This window comes from Mobula birostris, chromosome 2 (assembly GCF_030028105.1).
Source record: "Mobula birostris isolate sMobBir1 chromosome 2, sMobBir1.hap1, whole genome shotgun sequence".
Lineage (NCBI taxonomy): Eukaryota > Metazoa > Chordata > Chondrichthyes > Myliobatiformes > Myliobatidae > Mobula > Mobula birostris.
This window is the reverse complement of record NC_092371.1, coordinates 213304061-213320351: the sequence shown is the minus strand read 5'-3', so window position 1 is coordinate 213320351 and position 16291 is coordinate 213304061. Positions and strand designations below refer to the sequence as shown.

Below are 16291 nucleotides of genomic sequence, written 5' to 3'. Positions count from 1 at the left end.
TCTTCATAATCAGGTTCATGGAGTAGTTCACTTATTATTAACTTTTTATTGCTTAAGGATGGTGCTTGTTTTAGAGTCCATTCAAACACAAGACAGATATGATCTAATTGGTTGGATGGATTTGTGGCAAAAGTTGCTTTTGAATTTGTAACACCAACAATATCAAAGTATCCAATAACAACAACATATTTCACCAAATCTGTGTAATCAAATTAAGTGATATGAAGCCCTCCGTTGGCTGGGGACAACCAGGAATATTGCATGCAAGCTGTTGCCCATGCAGCAGGCTCCCCCTCTCCACCAGCTGATGAGTCCAAAGGAGCGACAGAGACCGATATAGTTTGGCACCTACAGCATTGGAGGAGTTGCAAGTCAGGGTTGAACTTAACATAGAACTTAGTCAGGGACTCCAGTTTTTCCCTCGGGGTTTACTCTCCAAGCCGTCCCACGAGCAGGTATAGCCACAAGGTAGAGGAGGTTTGGGATCAGAGCTTTCCTTCTCCAATCACAGCTGATGAACCCCATCTGCCTGAAACGACTAGTTTTAAGGAGCCAATAACCTGCCTTTGCCACTTCTCCTGTCAATATAAATGCTTCTGCTGGGCTTAGTAACTAAGCCACACATGAAGACCGGGAGCTGGACTTGGGTATCAGAAGCTATTTGAGACGCACACCATTAGGGGCATTTAATAGGTAGTGAAGCTTATCCCCAGTACTTCCCCCAGCTATGACAACCTTAAGGAATCATAAAGTGCTAGCAGTTACTTAAGCTAGTACAGTGCAACTGCACTTTAAATTTAAAATGCTTTGTTATGTAAAATGGTACATCAAATCAGATACATGAAATTCAATTTAAAAATTGTAAAGTACATAAGATTCAAGCTCAAATAACACAGAGATAAAAGTTTTACTTGCAAATGCATTTAGTTATTTGAGCATAGATATAATTTGCATTTACTGGGTGCTAATATGGAATGATTTAAAAACGTCAGACTACATCAAATTATCTTTAAGCATGCTGTCAGGGAACCTGAAGACAATAATTTCTTGCAGCCAAACACAAGGTAAAGTCTTGCTGAATGGTCACTCAAAGAGCAAGTTTTTGGGTTCAACGCTACAAAATAAACTGCTTCATCTAAGAGTGCGACAAGAATGTTGAAAGTATGCACTTCATTCAACAAATACACAGAAACCGTGACAGTTTACAAACAAAAAGGCATCTCGGCTCTTTGGAAAATAAGGATCTGTGCAGCAGTTTAATCCTTGGAACCAAAGATTCAAATTTTGTTAAATTTACATTAGTAATTTATTCATGAAAGCAACATTTTAATATCTATCCACAACAGCTTAGGCAGACCACAAGATTATGCAGCATTTCCGAAGACAATTCTAGAATATTATGACATGAGTCAGTAGTAATCTGTTCCACATATTAATGTGGAAAATCTCAGATGCTTTCTACGATTCTTTATGTATGATTAAGCTTGCGGTGACCTATTTTCACTTGCATGCATTTGGAAAAAAATCCCAGATCGCTCTCAAAAGGGTGAATTTCATTTAAGAAAAAAACAGTCAAGTTGCTTTTGGCTTTTTTTTAAATACAGTTTTTGAAATTTGATTATTAAGTATCAGGGTGGCAAAGCTAAACAATCGTTGTATAGCTTGTAAGTGAGTAATTGTGGCCTTTGAAACTCATTACTTCGAGGTTTAAGTTACTATTTCTACTGTACTGATCATGGATAAATCCCAAGAGAAACAGTTTACATTAGCTATGTTCTGGAAACAATGACTAGTTACATAAAAAGAACATTTTCATGCCACATAAGTATTACAAGAAATTGCATACACATTAAATATTAAATTGCATGATAATTAATGGCACAAATAATATATCCAACTGCATTTGGGTATTCAGATCTGAACTAAGAATAATGCTATCTTGTTTTTCTTTTCAGAAATAGGATGGTTGGGGGGGGGGGAGTTGGCGGGTGTTTTTGGAAACAACTAAGTAGTAAAGCACTGGGTAAATATTACCAACCTCTCTCAGATATCAGCTTGTGTTACATGATCCATTAAAGATTATTGCTGCCAAAGTCTGCGGGGTTAACTCTCTTTCTCGTTATTCATTCTCAGTCTTATGGTTAACTGCCCTTTGGTTCTTATATCATTGTACAGTTGTCCCCTGATTTTCTTTCAATTCTATCCTCATTTCTTTTGATGGATGGTAGCACCAAAAAAAGCATAGCGCATCCGTTCAACAGTTAAGATCCAAATGAAATCCAATGACAGCTGTCTCAATAGCAGATGAAAACCACAGTGAAACTATCCCACAAATTCATAACTAAATGGTTTCCTACTGTTAAAAACTGGAGTGGTCTCAATTCACAATGATGATAGACTTTACAACACCTCCACACATTCTGGCTGAGAATGCAGCAATGACAAATTCCTGAACAATATATAACAACTTCTATGATCCATAACGCAAAACCAAACATGCAAGCAAAATGGAGGGGAGTGGGAGGAGAGGGAGTGGAAGGTAGAGCAGAGGGGCAAATGGAGAGGGAGGGGAAAGAGGGTGAGGGCAAGTGCAAGAATGGCATGGGGGGAAGGGGACAGAATGGGCAGGGGCAGAGTGGGGGAGGGGCAGAGAGGGAGAATGCATTAAAGATTTTCCAATATGGTACCAGAATTGAAAAAATTTGGCTATAAGATCATATGATATAGGAGCAGAATTAGGCCATTTGGCCCATCGATTCTGCTCCACCATTTCATCATGGCTGCTCCAATTTTCCTCTCAGCCCCCATTCCTTGCATTCTCTCTGTATCCCTTCATGCCTGACATATCAAGAATTTATCTACCTCTGCCTTAAATATACATAAAGTCTTGGCCCCCGCAGCTGCCTGTGTCAAAGAATTCCACAGATTCACCGCTCCCCAGCTAAAGAAATTCCTTCTTATCTCCGTCTAAAAGAATGCCCTCTATTGATACTATGTCCTCTGGTCTTAGACTCTCCCACCATAAGAAACATCCTCTCCACATCCACTCTATCAAGGCCTTTCACCATTCACTGGATTTCAATTAGGTCATCCCTCTTTCTTCTGAATTCTAGTGAATACAGGCCCAGAGCCATCAGACACTCTTTATATGACAAGCTATTCAATCCTGGAATCATTTCTGTGAACCTCCTTTGAACCCTTTCCAGTTTCAGCACATCCTTTCCCAAACCTGCTCATAATACTCCAAGTGAGACCTCACCAGAGTGTTACGTATCCCGTAACTGGGTTGTCAAACTAGCAGAAATGGATCACTCAGTTGGAGTCTGGATTACTAGAACTAAGAAAGTTTTATTAAAGAAACAAGCAACACAGTAATCGAAAGGATAATAAATGCAATAGTTCAGCAATGATAAACACACATGTGCACAGGATTAAGATAACAGGATCAATCAAGCTCTATCGTTGTCTAGGGGTAAATGACCAATTTCAAAGTGACACAAAGTCCAGTTCAATTTAGTTCAGTTCGCAGTAATCGTTGCCATGGCGATGGACAACGTGGGGGGAGGGAGAGAGAGAACGAGAACGACTGATCATTCAAAACGGCTTCCACTCACAGACCTGCGATATTGCTCACAAGCAGCTTTCGGGCGAGTCCTTTGTGATGTCACCTGGGGTCACCGACTGTGACCCCTCCTCCAGATGCGGTCGATCCTCTGCAGTGAACCCGGCACCCAAGCAAGGGTGGACACACACCGGGTTCCTGCTGATCGTACCTTTCCACCCTGTGCGTTTATGGCCCGGTACTTCCCACCGACTTGTGAGAGGCGCACCGCTTCCAGGGTCTCGTTACCTCGGGTGTCGTGTGTGTCCTGCCTTAGCGAACCTGTCCCTTTTTATACCCCTGCTGGGGTATCGCCTGTCCATCACTTCAAACAGTTCAGGGTTCAAAGAGGGAGCAGCTCTAGATAGCTCTCTCTCCCGTCCCTTCATTACACATCTCCAGATCGCCTGTCCATCACTTCAAACAGTTCAGGGTTCAAAGGGGGAGCCGATCTTGACAATACCCAGACTGATGGCTCCTTCATTAACATCTCCAAATGCTGCTCATTGTGTTCCTTATCTCTCCCTCCCCTGAGGACAGGTGGCAGACCAACTGCTGATGCCACTGGTGCTAGCCCAGGCCAGCAAACATCTTAATTTATGTGTATTCTCGTCACAAGAGCTTTATAAAGTCTCAGTATTATATCCTTGCTTTTATATTCTAGTCCTCTTGAAATAAATGCTAACATTGCATTTGCCTTCCTCACCACAGACTCATCCTGCAAACTAACCTTGAGGGAATCCTGCACAAGGACTCCCAAGACCCTTTGTATCTCAGTTTTTTGTATTTTCTCTCCATTTAGAAAATAGTCAACCTTCTCATCTCTTCTAGCTATATTACTTAACATTATACTGGTTCAGCTCAGGTCTTCCTCCTTTAAACATCGAGGATTGATTGATAGAAGGTGCACAAGAGGTGTAAAGAGGATAAATGCAGGGGACGTGGATCTAAAGTTTTAGCAAAAGGCAAAGAGGGAAGGAAAATTTGGAATTCTGCATGTGCAAGTACGCTGGAAGTACTCTCAATCAGAACTTCGAAAGTGGAAAGATAAGTATGTAAGAGAGCATGATTTACAGTTTTGGGGGAAAGAGCAGGGAATTGGAACTGTTAGCACCCCTCTTTAACAAGCCAGCTCGGACCCAATTGGCCAAATGGTTCCCCTGTACACCGCATGATTATATAATCCTAGATAAGTATTGGTGCCACTGGAGTGCAGAGTGGGTGGTGAGGTCTTTATTTAATGGAGAGAGTTATTGCCAGGTACATGCATGGTAGAAGAATTCCACTTGTTAGCCCAGTCCTAATACTGCCCACCTCCTAATGCAAAGTAATGGACCATTTTATTACTAAAATGTTGTCACTGAAGCAGAACAAATATCAAATATGCACTTTTTTCCATTTTCCAGAGCAAGCAACACCTCTTATTCTAAGGTCATAATAGCAAGGGGGACTTAGCTCAATAAAAAAAAACTGGCTGTTGATCCACTATGAATCCAAGTGCCTGGAGTTCTTTGCCCCGGGGTTTTCTTGCATACACTGCCCATCAATTTGCATGTCTCTTGATGGAATCGTAGTATAAAGTTCATGCAATGGTTTTTAAAATAAATTTCTGGTTGTCCATTTACATGGTTATGTATATGGGTTTTGAAAGCACCATTTTGATGATGGGCTGCATTGCAATATTGGTCTGTTTCAGAACACTGATGCTTAAGGGACAGCACCAGTATTGGTGTTCAATTCCCGCCTCTGTCTCTGAGGACTTTTTACGTTCTTCTTGTGATCCACATGGGCTTCCCTCAGGTTCGCCCGTTTCTACCAGCATTCCAAAGATGTACAGTTAGATCAGTGAGTTAGTAAGTTGTAAGTTGTGGGCATGCTACGTTGGTGCCAGAAGCACAGTGACACTTGCGGGCTGCTCCAGTATAATCCTCACTGATTTGACACAAACAATGCATTTCACTGTATGTTTTATGTACATTTGATGTATAAAGCTAATCATCATATCTTTATATTAAAATGCAAGGGATCCTTGATGACTTGATCATTTTGAATTAGAATTAGTCTGCCTATTTTTGAGAGTTGCCGCCTGGCCTCGGCAAGGTAGAGGTCAGTCTGCCACACTACAACAGCACCCTCTTTGTCTGCGGCTTTGATGGTAAGGTTGGGATTGGTGCAGGATAGTGCGTTCATAGGGGGAAAGGTTCGATAAGGAGAGACGATTGCTGGAATCTAGACAGTTGCTGTCTCATCAACAATTTGAGATGAAAAGATCCAGAGTGGGGTGTCCTAGAATGTCACATCGTAGCTTTTTAAACCTCTAGTTAGCCATACCTGGAGTCCTGCATTAATTCTGGTAACACCATAATAAGGTTGCTTTCTCTGGACTGCCAGAGGTTTAGGGGGGACCTGATAGAAGTTTATAAAACCATAAACTTACACAGACAGCTGGTATCTTTTTCTGAAGGTGAAAATGTCTAATGATATGGACTATATGCAGGCAGGAGGGATAGGTATCGTTAGCTAAACTTGTTCATCATCACATTGTGGATCAAATGGTATTTTCCTGTGCTGTACTGTTCTCTGTTGTATCGAAAAACAGAGTAAGTAGTCTTACAAAATACTCTTACCATGAATCACTCAGCAAAAGTTAACATAATCGAACCCTAAAAATATAAAGCATATGAGGAGGTAATTCAGCCCACAGTCTTACTTCCAGGGAGATGTCGACCTGGACTTGAAGATCCCTCTCTGCATCGATACTGTTAAGCCACGAAAGAGATAGACAGACTAGACCGACTATCAGCACTTGTCCGTAGCCTTCCTCTGGTCACAACATGTCAAATAATTTGTTGTTTGAATGGGCCTGCAGGCTAACACCCATAAGCATCATTCATAAAGTATTTCTAGATGCTTCCATTACCACCCACATAACCCCTACTACAACACTCTGGGTGGAAAAATAATCACAACTCTCTTTTAACGCTCCTGCCATTTAAAATTTACAGTTTCTAGTCATTGACCTCTCCTCTAATAGAAATAGGTCCTTGTACTTATTTTGGCAAAAACTAGAATCAAAATTTAAAGGACTTTGCTATATTCTGTAACTTCAAAGCATAAAACTAATCAAAAGGAAACCATGGAGCGGGGATAACTTGTGTCTACTTATATTAGTAAGATTCACACTTACGACATGTGGCGTAATGATAAACGCCATTCACGTACTTTTAAATATAACTCATAATGAATTATGTAAATAACAATGAATGCTTAATCAAACTGTATAAATGTGCAATTATTCAAATATTACTGAAATATTAAATACACAATTCTGCTCAGCTATAAACTCCAACTCAATATAAAATGCATCTCCATTCAAACATGTAACGTATTGCTCTCTGGCCATTGTTTTATACTTACATTGCACACAATGCAACTACTATATAGACATCCACAGCATAGTAAACTTTAAATGGTCCCATTCGGGTCTGAAGATTTAAATGTGTGAAGGATTTCTTACCCTTGCGGGATAATGAAGGGGGCGGGGTGGTCACTGCTTGGCAGGTGAAACTTGTGGCTGGGAAACAATCTCATGTTCTGGGGTCTCCCCCGTGGTAGTTACAGACGTTGACTCTGGGACTGAAGGAAGTGGTTCTGGCAGCTCCAGACACATTTCTATTTCCAGTTAAAATGATGCTGGTGAATCTCAGAGACTTCTGGCTGGTGGCTAACAAAACAAAGGTACTTTGTTAACCTCACACCTTTTCTGGCAAATGATCATCACAAGTAATACTCTGTAACTTCCCTTCGGCATTGGGTGTTCAACAGTCTTTGTCAAGTTGGATTTCTTTTTGTTCTTTGAACATGTGCAGCTTCCCCACTTGAAAGGGATTGAAGGCGACTACCCGAAGATTTTGTAACTAGATTCCATTCAATAACCAAACAACTTTTCCTTTTCCCTCCTTTTATTTTTTTGCAAGTGTGGCAGTTTGATAGTTCCATTAGTTCCATCAACCATTTGCCATTAGACATTGGTCACTAGTCTTTAGACACTAGTCATTAGTCATAAGACACTAGTCGTTAGTTATTAGTTACTAGACATTTAGATGAAAAACTGGCTACCTCTGCGGACCTTGTAGACGGATTCCAACCTGCACTTCTCTGTTCCCTAATAGACCACTATATTTTCAAACTGGGCGCCCTTCTCGAAGGTTCCCGAGCTCTTTTTAAATCTCGCGCTATTTCCCAGAAGCGCCTGCGCACAATGATCCCCGTGACGCGAAGCTCGCGCTGACCCAAAACGCAGTGACAGCAGTGCTCTTTTCCATGAAACAGTCTCTAAGGTTATTTAAAGTTACCGCAGATTCCAATGCTGCTCCTGGACTGCCGCTGTGATGCTGCCGGGTCCTTCCCATGTTCCGGGCAGAAGTGGATTCTTCCTATTACTTTTAATTTTTATTTTCTTTTGCCTCTAGGTCCCAATACTTTCTAGAAACTCTAGTTTGACTTGACAGTCTTCCTTTTTTATGGATTATTTTATTCTTTTATTTTCTTAGGGGCATGATGTGGGTTTTTTTGTTCTCTGTACATTGGGTGTTAGACAGTCTTTGTTTCACATATATATGGGGTTTGCTTTTGCATTTCTTTGTTTTGTGGCTGCCTGTTAGGAGATGAATCCCAAGGCTGTATAATGTATACATACGCTGATAATAAATGCACTTTGAACTTTCTTCTGGACATTTTGGCAACCCAAACATTGCATGGTAAACAGCTCAATCTGCTAATCTATCCTAGGCCACCAGACAAAGCTTCGAACCAACACTTTCACTTTGACTCTACCTTGATAACCGGCATGTAGCTCCTCCAACACTTTAAATCTCAGTTTGGATGGTACAACAACTCTCAATCCCAAATAAGACAACCCCTATCAAAGGCAAGTTCGTCACGGCACTGGTAAAAATGGGGTAACTGAGTTTCAGCTGCACATTCCAGCCACTTTGTGCGGCCATGTAGACCTGAGACAGTGTGGGGTCTTTTCTGGTTTCCCTTTGGATCATCTCTGCCACAATAAGGAGACTTTTGATTTGCATCAGCGAGAAAATTACAAGAAAATGTCCTCTTTTGTACATTTTTCCAGGTATTTGCTTCTCTAAGAGTAATCAGGACTCAGCATTTTCATGACTAGTTGTCCAATTGAATACGATCTTGTAATTGTGCCTTCAAAAAACAGAGCCGATCTCTGCACCCTTGTTGCTGCGGGTAGTGGAACACCCTGCTGTGAAGTGAAAATGGACACAAGTTGATGATAATCTCTAATGAGGATAAACTTTCTCCGGTACAAGTACTGGTTGAAATGTTTTACACCCCACATCAGACTCAAGGCCTCTGTCAATATGTGCATAATTTTTCTCTGCAGCAGTAAGGGAATGTGAAACAAAGGCTATGGGGCGTTTATTACTAGCACTCATAACATGCGACATGACTGCCTGCCCCTATACCATAAGGCGAGACGTCACAGGTAAGCTTCACTGTACAATGTGGATCATAATGTGTGAGTACAGTGTCTGACATCACCGTTTCCTTTGCCTTTTGGAAAGTCACCTCACACTGCTTTGGCTATTGCCATTTCTTCCTGATATGAAGTAATGGGTTCAAAGGGTGGAACACAATAGCCAACTTTGGCGGGAACCTGTTATAGTCATTGACAAATCCTGAAAAGGACCACAACTATGACACGTCCTCAGGCCTTGCAGCATCCATTACTGCTTGTATTTTCTCAGCACACTTTTGTAATCCTTTTGCATCAATCATGTGACCACAGTAAGTGATGACTGGCTTGGTTTAAAGAATTCACACTTGTTGCATCGTGATCTGAGCCCATAACTTTCTAATCTTTTTAACATTGTCTTGAGATTTTGGGCTTGTTCCTTGTCATCCTTACCGGTAATCATGATGTCATCCAGGTGACACTGAGGCCTGGGAAGCCTTGCAGCTCCTGGTCTATAGCTTTCTGCCAGAGCGCAGGTGCAGGTTCCACTCCAAAAATAAGCCTATTATAGTGATAAAGCCTGTTGTGAGTGTTTATGGTGAGAAACACTTTGGACTCTTCTTCCATCTCCATCGGTAGGTAGGTCTTAGCTAAATCCACTTTGCTGAAGTGTTTTCCTCCAGAAAGGTTTGCAAAGATATCCTCTGTCCTGGGCAGACGGTATTGATCTATTTTCAGTATTAGGTTAATGGTGACCTTAAAATCACCACAGATCCTGACAGACCCATTCTTCTTGGATACTGGGACTACTGGCATTACCCTTGGGCACAATTCAATCTCAGAAAGAATTCCTTCGGCCTCCATGCGATCTAGCTCACTGGCTATCATGGATGGTACAAGGAATCAGGAGGGCTTTGTAAAACTTAGGTGTGGCATTTTCATTTAGCACTATCTTACTCTTGATATGTTCAAGTTTTCCAGTGCCATCTTTTGAACCCTGTTGTGGCATCATCCAGTATCTTTCTTAATTTGCTTTCAGTTGACTCTCTTGCAGGGGACATGCCATTCAAAATAGTGAGTGGATCTTCAACCAAGTTGTAGTTGTCTCAGCCAATCTTGCCCCCTACAATGCTGGTCTTCACTGTTTTTACCACATACATGCTTAATGTGGCTTGTTGCTTGTTGTATTTCACTGTTACCAATGCCTTTCCCATGGGAGTTATCTTTTTTCCAGTATAAGTTCTTAGTTAGATATCTTCAGGCTTCAGTTCAGTATCTTTGAAATGCTGTGTAAACTAATTTTGTGGAATAACTGAAACAGGCAAGTCAGTGTCCAATTCCATTTTAATTCATTTGCCGTTCACTTCTGGTGTAAGTCATATTGCTTGTCTCTTGGTAGTTTTCACATTGTAAATCTCAAGGCAACTCAGTCTTGTGTCACTCTCATTGTTAACAGATTTTTCATCAAAAGCATACAAATTCATGCTTTTTATGAAACGGCAACTTGAGTTTTTAATGTTTTTCTCTTCTCTGTGCAGCATATTTTTGTTTGCCCAGCGTGCTCTTTGTACGTCTCCTACTTCATTGCATTTTCATCAAGTTTCACTTTTAAATCTATATTAGTCTGGTGTACGTGAATCCCTGTCACAATTTGTTCAGCCTGGCAGGTTTCTGTTTAGACATTGCAATTTTGTTCACGCTCACTTTCATTCCTGACTGCAACTCAATTCCATCCCTGTCTGATGCTCCTATTGATAGAGCTATTTCAAATGCTCTTTTAAATGGAGATTGTGCCTCAGTTAGAAGCCACTTTTGAATGCTTTCTGGTAAGATTCCACAAACTAAACATTCCTTCCGTGCTTCAGTGCATCGTTAAGTCCATCACTGAACTGATGACAATTTCTTCAATTCAGCCACACAAACTGAAATGGACTTCCCCGCCTTTTGATTCCACTTATGAAATCCAAAGCATTCTGCAATCAACAATGGCGTCAGTTCTAGATGTTCCTGCATTACTTTCACAAAATCAGCAAAGCTCATTTTGGCTGGTTTGGTTGGAGTAGTTAATCTTCTAAACAAACTGTATGCTCTTCCACCAACTGCACTCAGCAGAGCTGGCACTCGTTTCTCATTGGCTATTTTACTTGCATTAAAATACTGTGCATCGAGGATGTTGTCCCCAGAAATCGGTCAGGGTCTACCCAAGCCAGAAACCCTGACTCAGCAGTCCTGTGGGAGCAGCACTTATCACGTGACACAGAGCTTACATTGCTGGTAATCAGCAGAAGACCAAGAAATACAGCTACGATCTGCGCAAAGTCATCAAGGCAGCGAAACAACAATACAGAAACAAGATCCAGACTCAGCTCTCCACCAACACAGACACAGCTTATGGCAAGGTCTGCACACCATCGCAGACTTCAAAGCTAAACGCAGTGGAGTTTCCAACATCGCTGCCTCTCTCCCAAACGAGCTAAATCTTTTTTATGCTCGTTTCAACACTGATGAGCCCCTGAGGAGACCTACAGCTAATGCAACCTGCAGCTTGGTGACCTCTGGGGCCGAAGTAAGCAGATGTTTCCAATGAGTGGACAGTCGCAAGACCACGGGACCGGATGGCATCCTGGGGAGGTACTCAGGATGTGCGCGACACAACTGGCAAGTGTGTTTACAGACATTTTTAACCTCTCCCTCTCTCAGTGTAGAGTGCCCTCTTGCTTCAAAACATCCACCATTGTTCCACTACCTAAAAAGACCATGGTAACATGTCTGAACAACTGGCATGCTGTTGCACTCACCTCAATAATAAGCAAATATGCAAATGCTTTGACAGGCTGGTCAAGGACTACATCTGAAGCATGCTTCCACCCACACTGGACCCACTACTGGACCCACTACAATTCGCCTACTGACACAACTGATCGACAGATGACGCAACAGCCACAGCTCTACATACCGTCCTTACACATCTGGAGAAGAGGGATGCTTACGTGAGAATGCTGTTCTTGGACTACAGTTCACCATTCAACAACGTAATTGCATCCAGGCTCGACAAAAAGCTCAGAGACCTCAGCCTTCACCCTGCCTTGTGCAGCTGGATCCTGGACAGATCGCTGGCAGGTGGTAAAAGTGGGCTCCCTCACCTCTGCCCCTCTGACCCTCAACACAGGTGCCCCTCAGGGCTGTGTACCAAGCCCTTTCCTTTACTCTCTGTATACCCATGACTGTGTTGCTACCCACAGCTCCAATCTGCTATTTAAATTTGCAGACAACACTACACTGATTGGCCTAATCTCAAATAATAATGATGCAGCCTACAGAGAAGAAGTCATCACCCTGACACAGTGGTGTCGAGAAAACTACCTCTCCCTCAACGTTGCAAAAACTAAGCTGGCTGTGGACTACAGGAGGAATGGAGACAGGCTAACTCCTATTAACATCACTGGATCTGGGGTTGAGAAGGTGAACAGCTTCAAGTTCATCGGCATAAACATCACCAAGGATCTCACGTGGCCTGTACATACTGGCTGTGTGGCTAAAAAGGCACAACAGTGCCTCTTTCACCTCAGACGGTTGAAGAAGTTTGGTGTGAGCCTCCAAATCCTAAGAACTTTCTATAGGGGCACAATTGAGAGCATCCTGACTGGCTGCATCACTGCCTGGTATGGGAACTGTACTTCCCTCAATCACAGGACTCTGCAGAGAGTGGTGTGGACAGCCCAGGGCATCTACAGATGTGAACTTCCACTATTCAGGACATTTACAAAGACAGGTGTGTAAAAAGGGCCCGAAGGATCATTGGGGACCCGAGTCACCCCAACCACAAAGAGTTCCAGCTGCTACCATCCGGGAAATGATACCACAGCATAAAAGCCAGGACCAACAGGCTCCAGGACAGCTTCTTCCACCAAGCCATCAGACTGCTTAATTCATGCTGACACAACTGCATTTGTATGTTATACTGACTATCCTGTTGTACATACTTTTATTTATATAGACATCCGTTAGTCTCGTAAGACCATGGATTTGTGCCTTGGAAGGTTTCCAGGGCACAGGCCTGGGCAAGGTTGTATGGAAGATCAGCAGTTGCCCATGCTGCAAGTTCCCCCTCTCCACGCCTCCGATGTTGCCCAAGGGAAGGGCACTAGGACCCATACAGCTTGACACCGGTGTTGTCGCAGAGCAATGTGTGGTTAAGTGCCTTGCTCAAGGACATAACACGCTGCCTCAGCCAAGGCTCAAACTAGCAAACTTCAGATCACTAGACAAATGCCTTAACCATTTGGCCACGCGCCAACACGTTGTACATACTATTTATTATAAATTACTATAAATTGCACATTGCACATTTAGATGGAGATGTAACGTAAAGATTTTTACACCTCATGTATTTCAAGGATCTAAATAATAAAGTCAATTCAGTTCAATTCATTCCATATACATCATCCAGTTAACTTTGGTACAAACAAATGTGTCTATCTCTCTGCTGTAGCCAGTCATTTCTGCTGCTTTAAATTTATTATTATTATCACCCAGTACACACTTCATGAACACATGAATTCCATCCATTTTCTGCCTTTGTTTCAACGAATGTTTCTCAAATTAATATTACTCAATAATATTACACTCAAATATTACTGAAATAATAAATACCCAACAGATTATGAGTTATCGTTATAGTCCTCCGTTAATTCTGAGATGTCAAAATGGTTGTTGCGTCGCGTTCTAGTGTGGTAGTGCAGTGGGTAGAGCTTGTCACTCTCACTTCCAGCACTCACGAAAAGGAGAGCTGAACGTGCAAGCCTCTCATGCCAGCACATAGCTTCTCCAACAGCAAGCCTCACATAGAGCCTCCTCACTGGCCACACATGGAAACTGAACTCCTTTTGGGCTCAGGCTGAACTACAGAGGACGGGGAGGTCTAGCCCCTCCACACACAGCGCGCAGGCCCACCAGCATGTGGACACGCCCTGGTGCTCGTGAATCAGATCCCCAGCCATGGGTAAATAGCCCCACTGCCTTTTGGGCAGCCTCGGGAGAGACAAAGGTTATGGGAGTAAACCCAGACAGCAAATCCGGAGTGGAGCCCCTAAGGCAGCTGGATGTCGTTGAACATCCTTCCAGCAGTTCCTGCAGCCAAGCTGGTGCCAAACGTATTGATTCATAAGCTTCCCTTTGGACTACACTGGTGAAGCTGAGAGGGGGATCTTGACAACAGGGCATTCCACCCAGACTTGTGATGATGATAATAATTACCCATTGTCAGTCAAGACAGACGATGCCAATTTCCATTAATTCTGAGATTGTAAAAAATTAACAGTACATCAGATTAGTGAACTACACGTGTCCACAAGTTTTTCCAACAACGTTGGATAAAATAGTAGTAATTATTCATAATTATTCTCTTCCATTTGTTAATCCCTACAATACTATGCAAGCAGTTTTTAAAAAAATAATCGGAATCAAAAGGTTTTGGAAGGTGGTATTATTTTGGCAGGGTGTGAGTGCGAGAAGGATGAAGAAAATCTGTGGTATATTTTGCAGAAGGCACAATGCCAAAACTGAGAAACAGCTCCATTGCATTCAACTCCACAAGTGAGTTAACTAATTGGAACATACATTACTTTATTTCTGTATCCAGGAATAACTTACCAAACATGACCATCTGTAGTCCCTCAGGGAATGATTCGACTGTCCTATTTCCCTTGACATGTTTTTCTGAAAAGTTCAAGAAACATAACTTTTAAAATAAAGGCAAAACAGTGCACACTACTTGATTTAAATAGTGAAATATTAAGCCAACTTCTTTTCTAGAAGTAAAGCACTCAGGGAAATGATGGTGTTAATCATTGCACAAAATTGAAGCCACAGTAAAATAAAGCACCAAGAAAGCAACTCTATAAGTTTTAAAGTGACCAAACAAGATCACCTTAATTTTTGAATAACCTTGGTACAACCACAGTTAAAGGCATTTAGCAATACAGTCACATAACTTGTGTTGCTGTGAGATGAATCTCTACAATTGTATCATGTTGATTAAGGAAATCAACAAATGAAAATCTAGATCTAAAATAATAAAATAGTAGTCTATGTAAAGAGGATAAATTCTCCAATATGTGATCAAAAATAAAACTCAATAATGAGGGGATTAAACTTCTGCAGCCATGGGCATAAATTGAGGAAGGCATATTGCCTTCCTGGTGCTAGGGTCAAGGATGGCACAGAATGGTTGCAGGTCATAGTTCACTTTCATACTGATATAGGCATCTGTTAGTCTCATGAGACCATGGATTTGCGCCTTGGAAGGTTTCCAGGTCGCAGGCCTGGGCAAGGTTGTATGGAAGACCGGCAGTTGTCCATGCTGCAAGTCTTCCCTCTCCACAGCACCGATGTTGTCTAAGGGAAGGGCACTAGGGCCAATACAGCTTGGCACCGGTGTCATCGCAGAGCAATGTGTGGTTAAGTGCCTTGCTCAAGGACATAACATGCTGCCTCAGCTGAGGCTCGAACTGGAGACCTTCAGATCACTAGACTGACGTCTTAACCACTTGGCCACATGCCACACATTTCATACTGATACAAGTAAAATAAAGGAAGATATCTTGCAATTTGAATTTAGGAAACTGGGTTGTAAATTAAAAGGCAGCACCAAGAATGGAATATCACTGGATTACTTCCACTACCATTCGCAAGCAAGCACAGGAATAGCAAGAAGCATCAGGTGAATATGTGGCAGAAGAGATAGAGCCAGAATAAAAAAAACTCCAGACTTCTGCATCACTGATACTATTTCAGGAGGAAGTGGGACCTGCAAAGTTGGATGGGGTTGGTCCTGAACCAGCATCAGTCTAACACCTTTACTGGGCAGGGTTAGGGGAAAAGTGCTAGTGGTCCTAGGGAGGATTTAAATCAGTCTGGCAGGGAAACAGTAGAAGGTGAGGAACAGTAAAATTGAGAATGAAATAAAAGTCAGTTTAGTGGGCAGATCATGCATTAAACCTGACAGGGAATATGATCGGAATGCTAAGCTGCCTTCCGTTTATTTTAATGCAAAAGGAGCCTAACAAGGCAGATCGATTGAGGACATTGATTTTTAAAAAATGGGAATATTATATTTTGTTATTATGGAGATATGGTTGAAAAACATGCAAGACTGATAACTCAATATTCCCAAGTGTAGAATCTTCAGATTATTGGGGTGAGGG

At 42.0% G+C, this 16291-nt stretch overlaps 1 protein-coding gene across 2 annotated transcripts in view; it reads right to left on the bottom strand.

Moving 5' to 3' along the window:
* Positions 1-16291, bottom strand: part of msraa (methionine sulfoxide reductase Aa) — a 347255-nt gene that overhangs the window by 212740 nt on the left and 118224 nt on the right. For both annotated transcript variants that reach the window (XM_072251424.1, XM_072251423.1), the window contains exon 2: positions 14739-14804. In XM_072251424.1, the coding sequence (XP_072107525.1) occupies positions 14739-14804 (66 nt within the window). The remainder of the gene's footprint in view (positions 1-14738; positions 14805-16291) is intronic.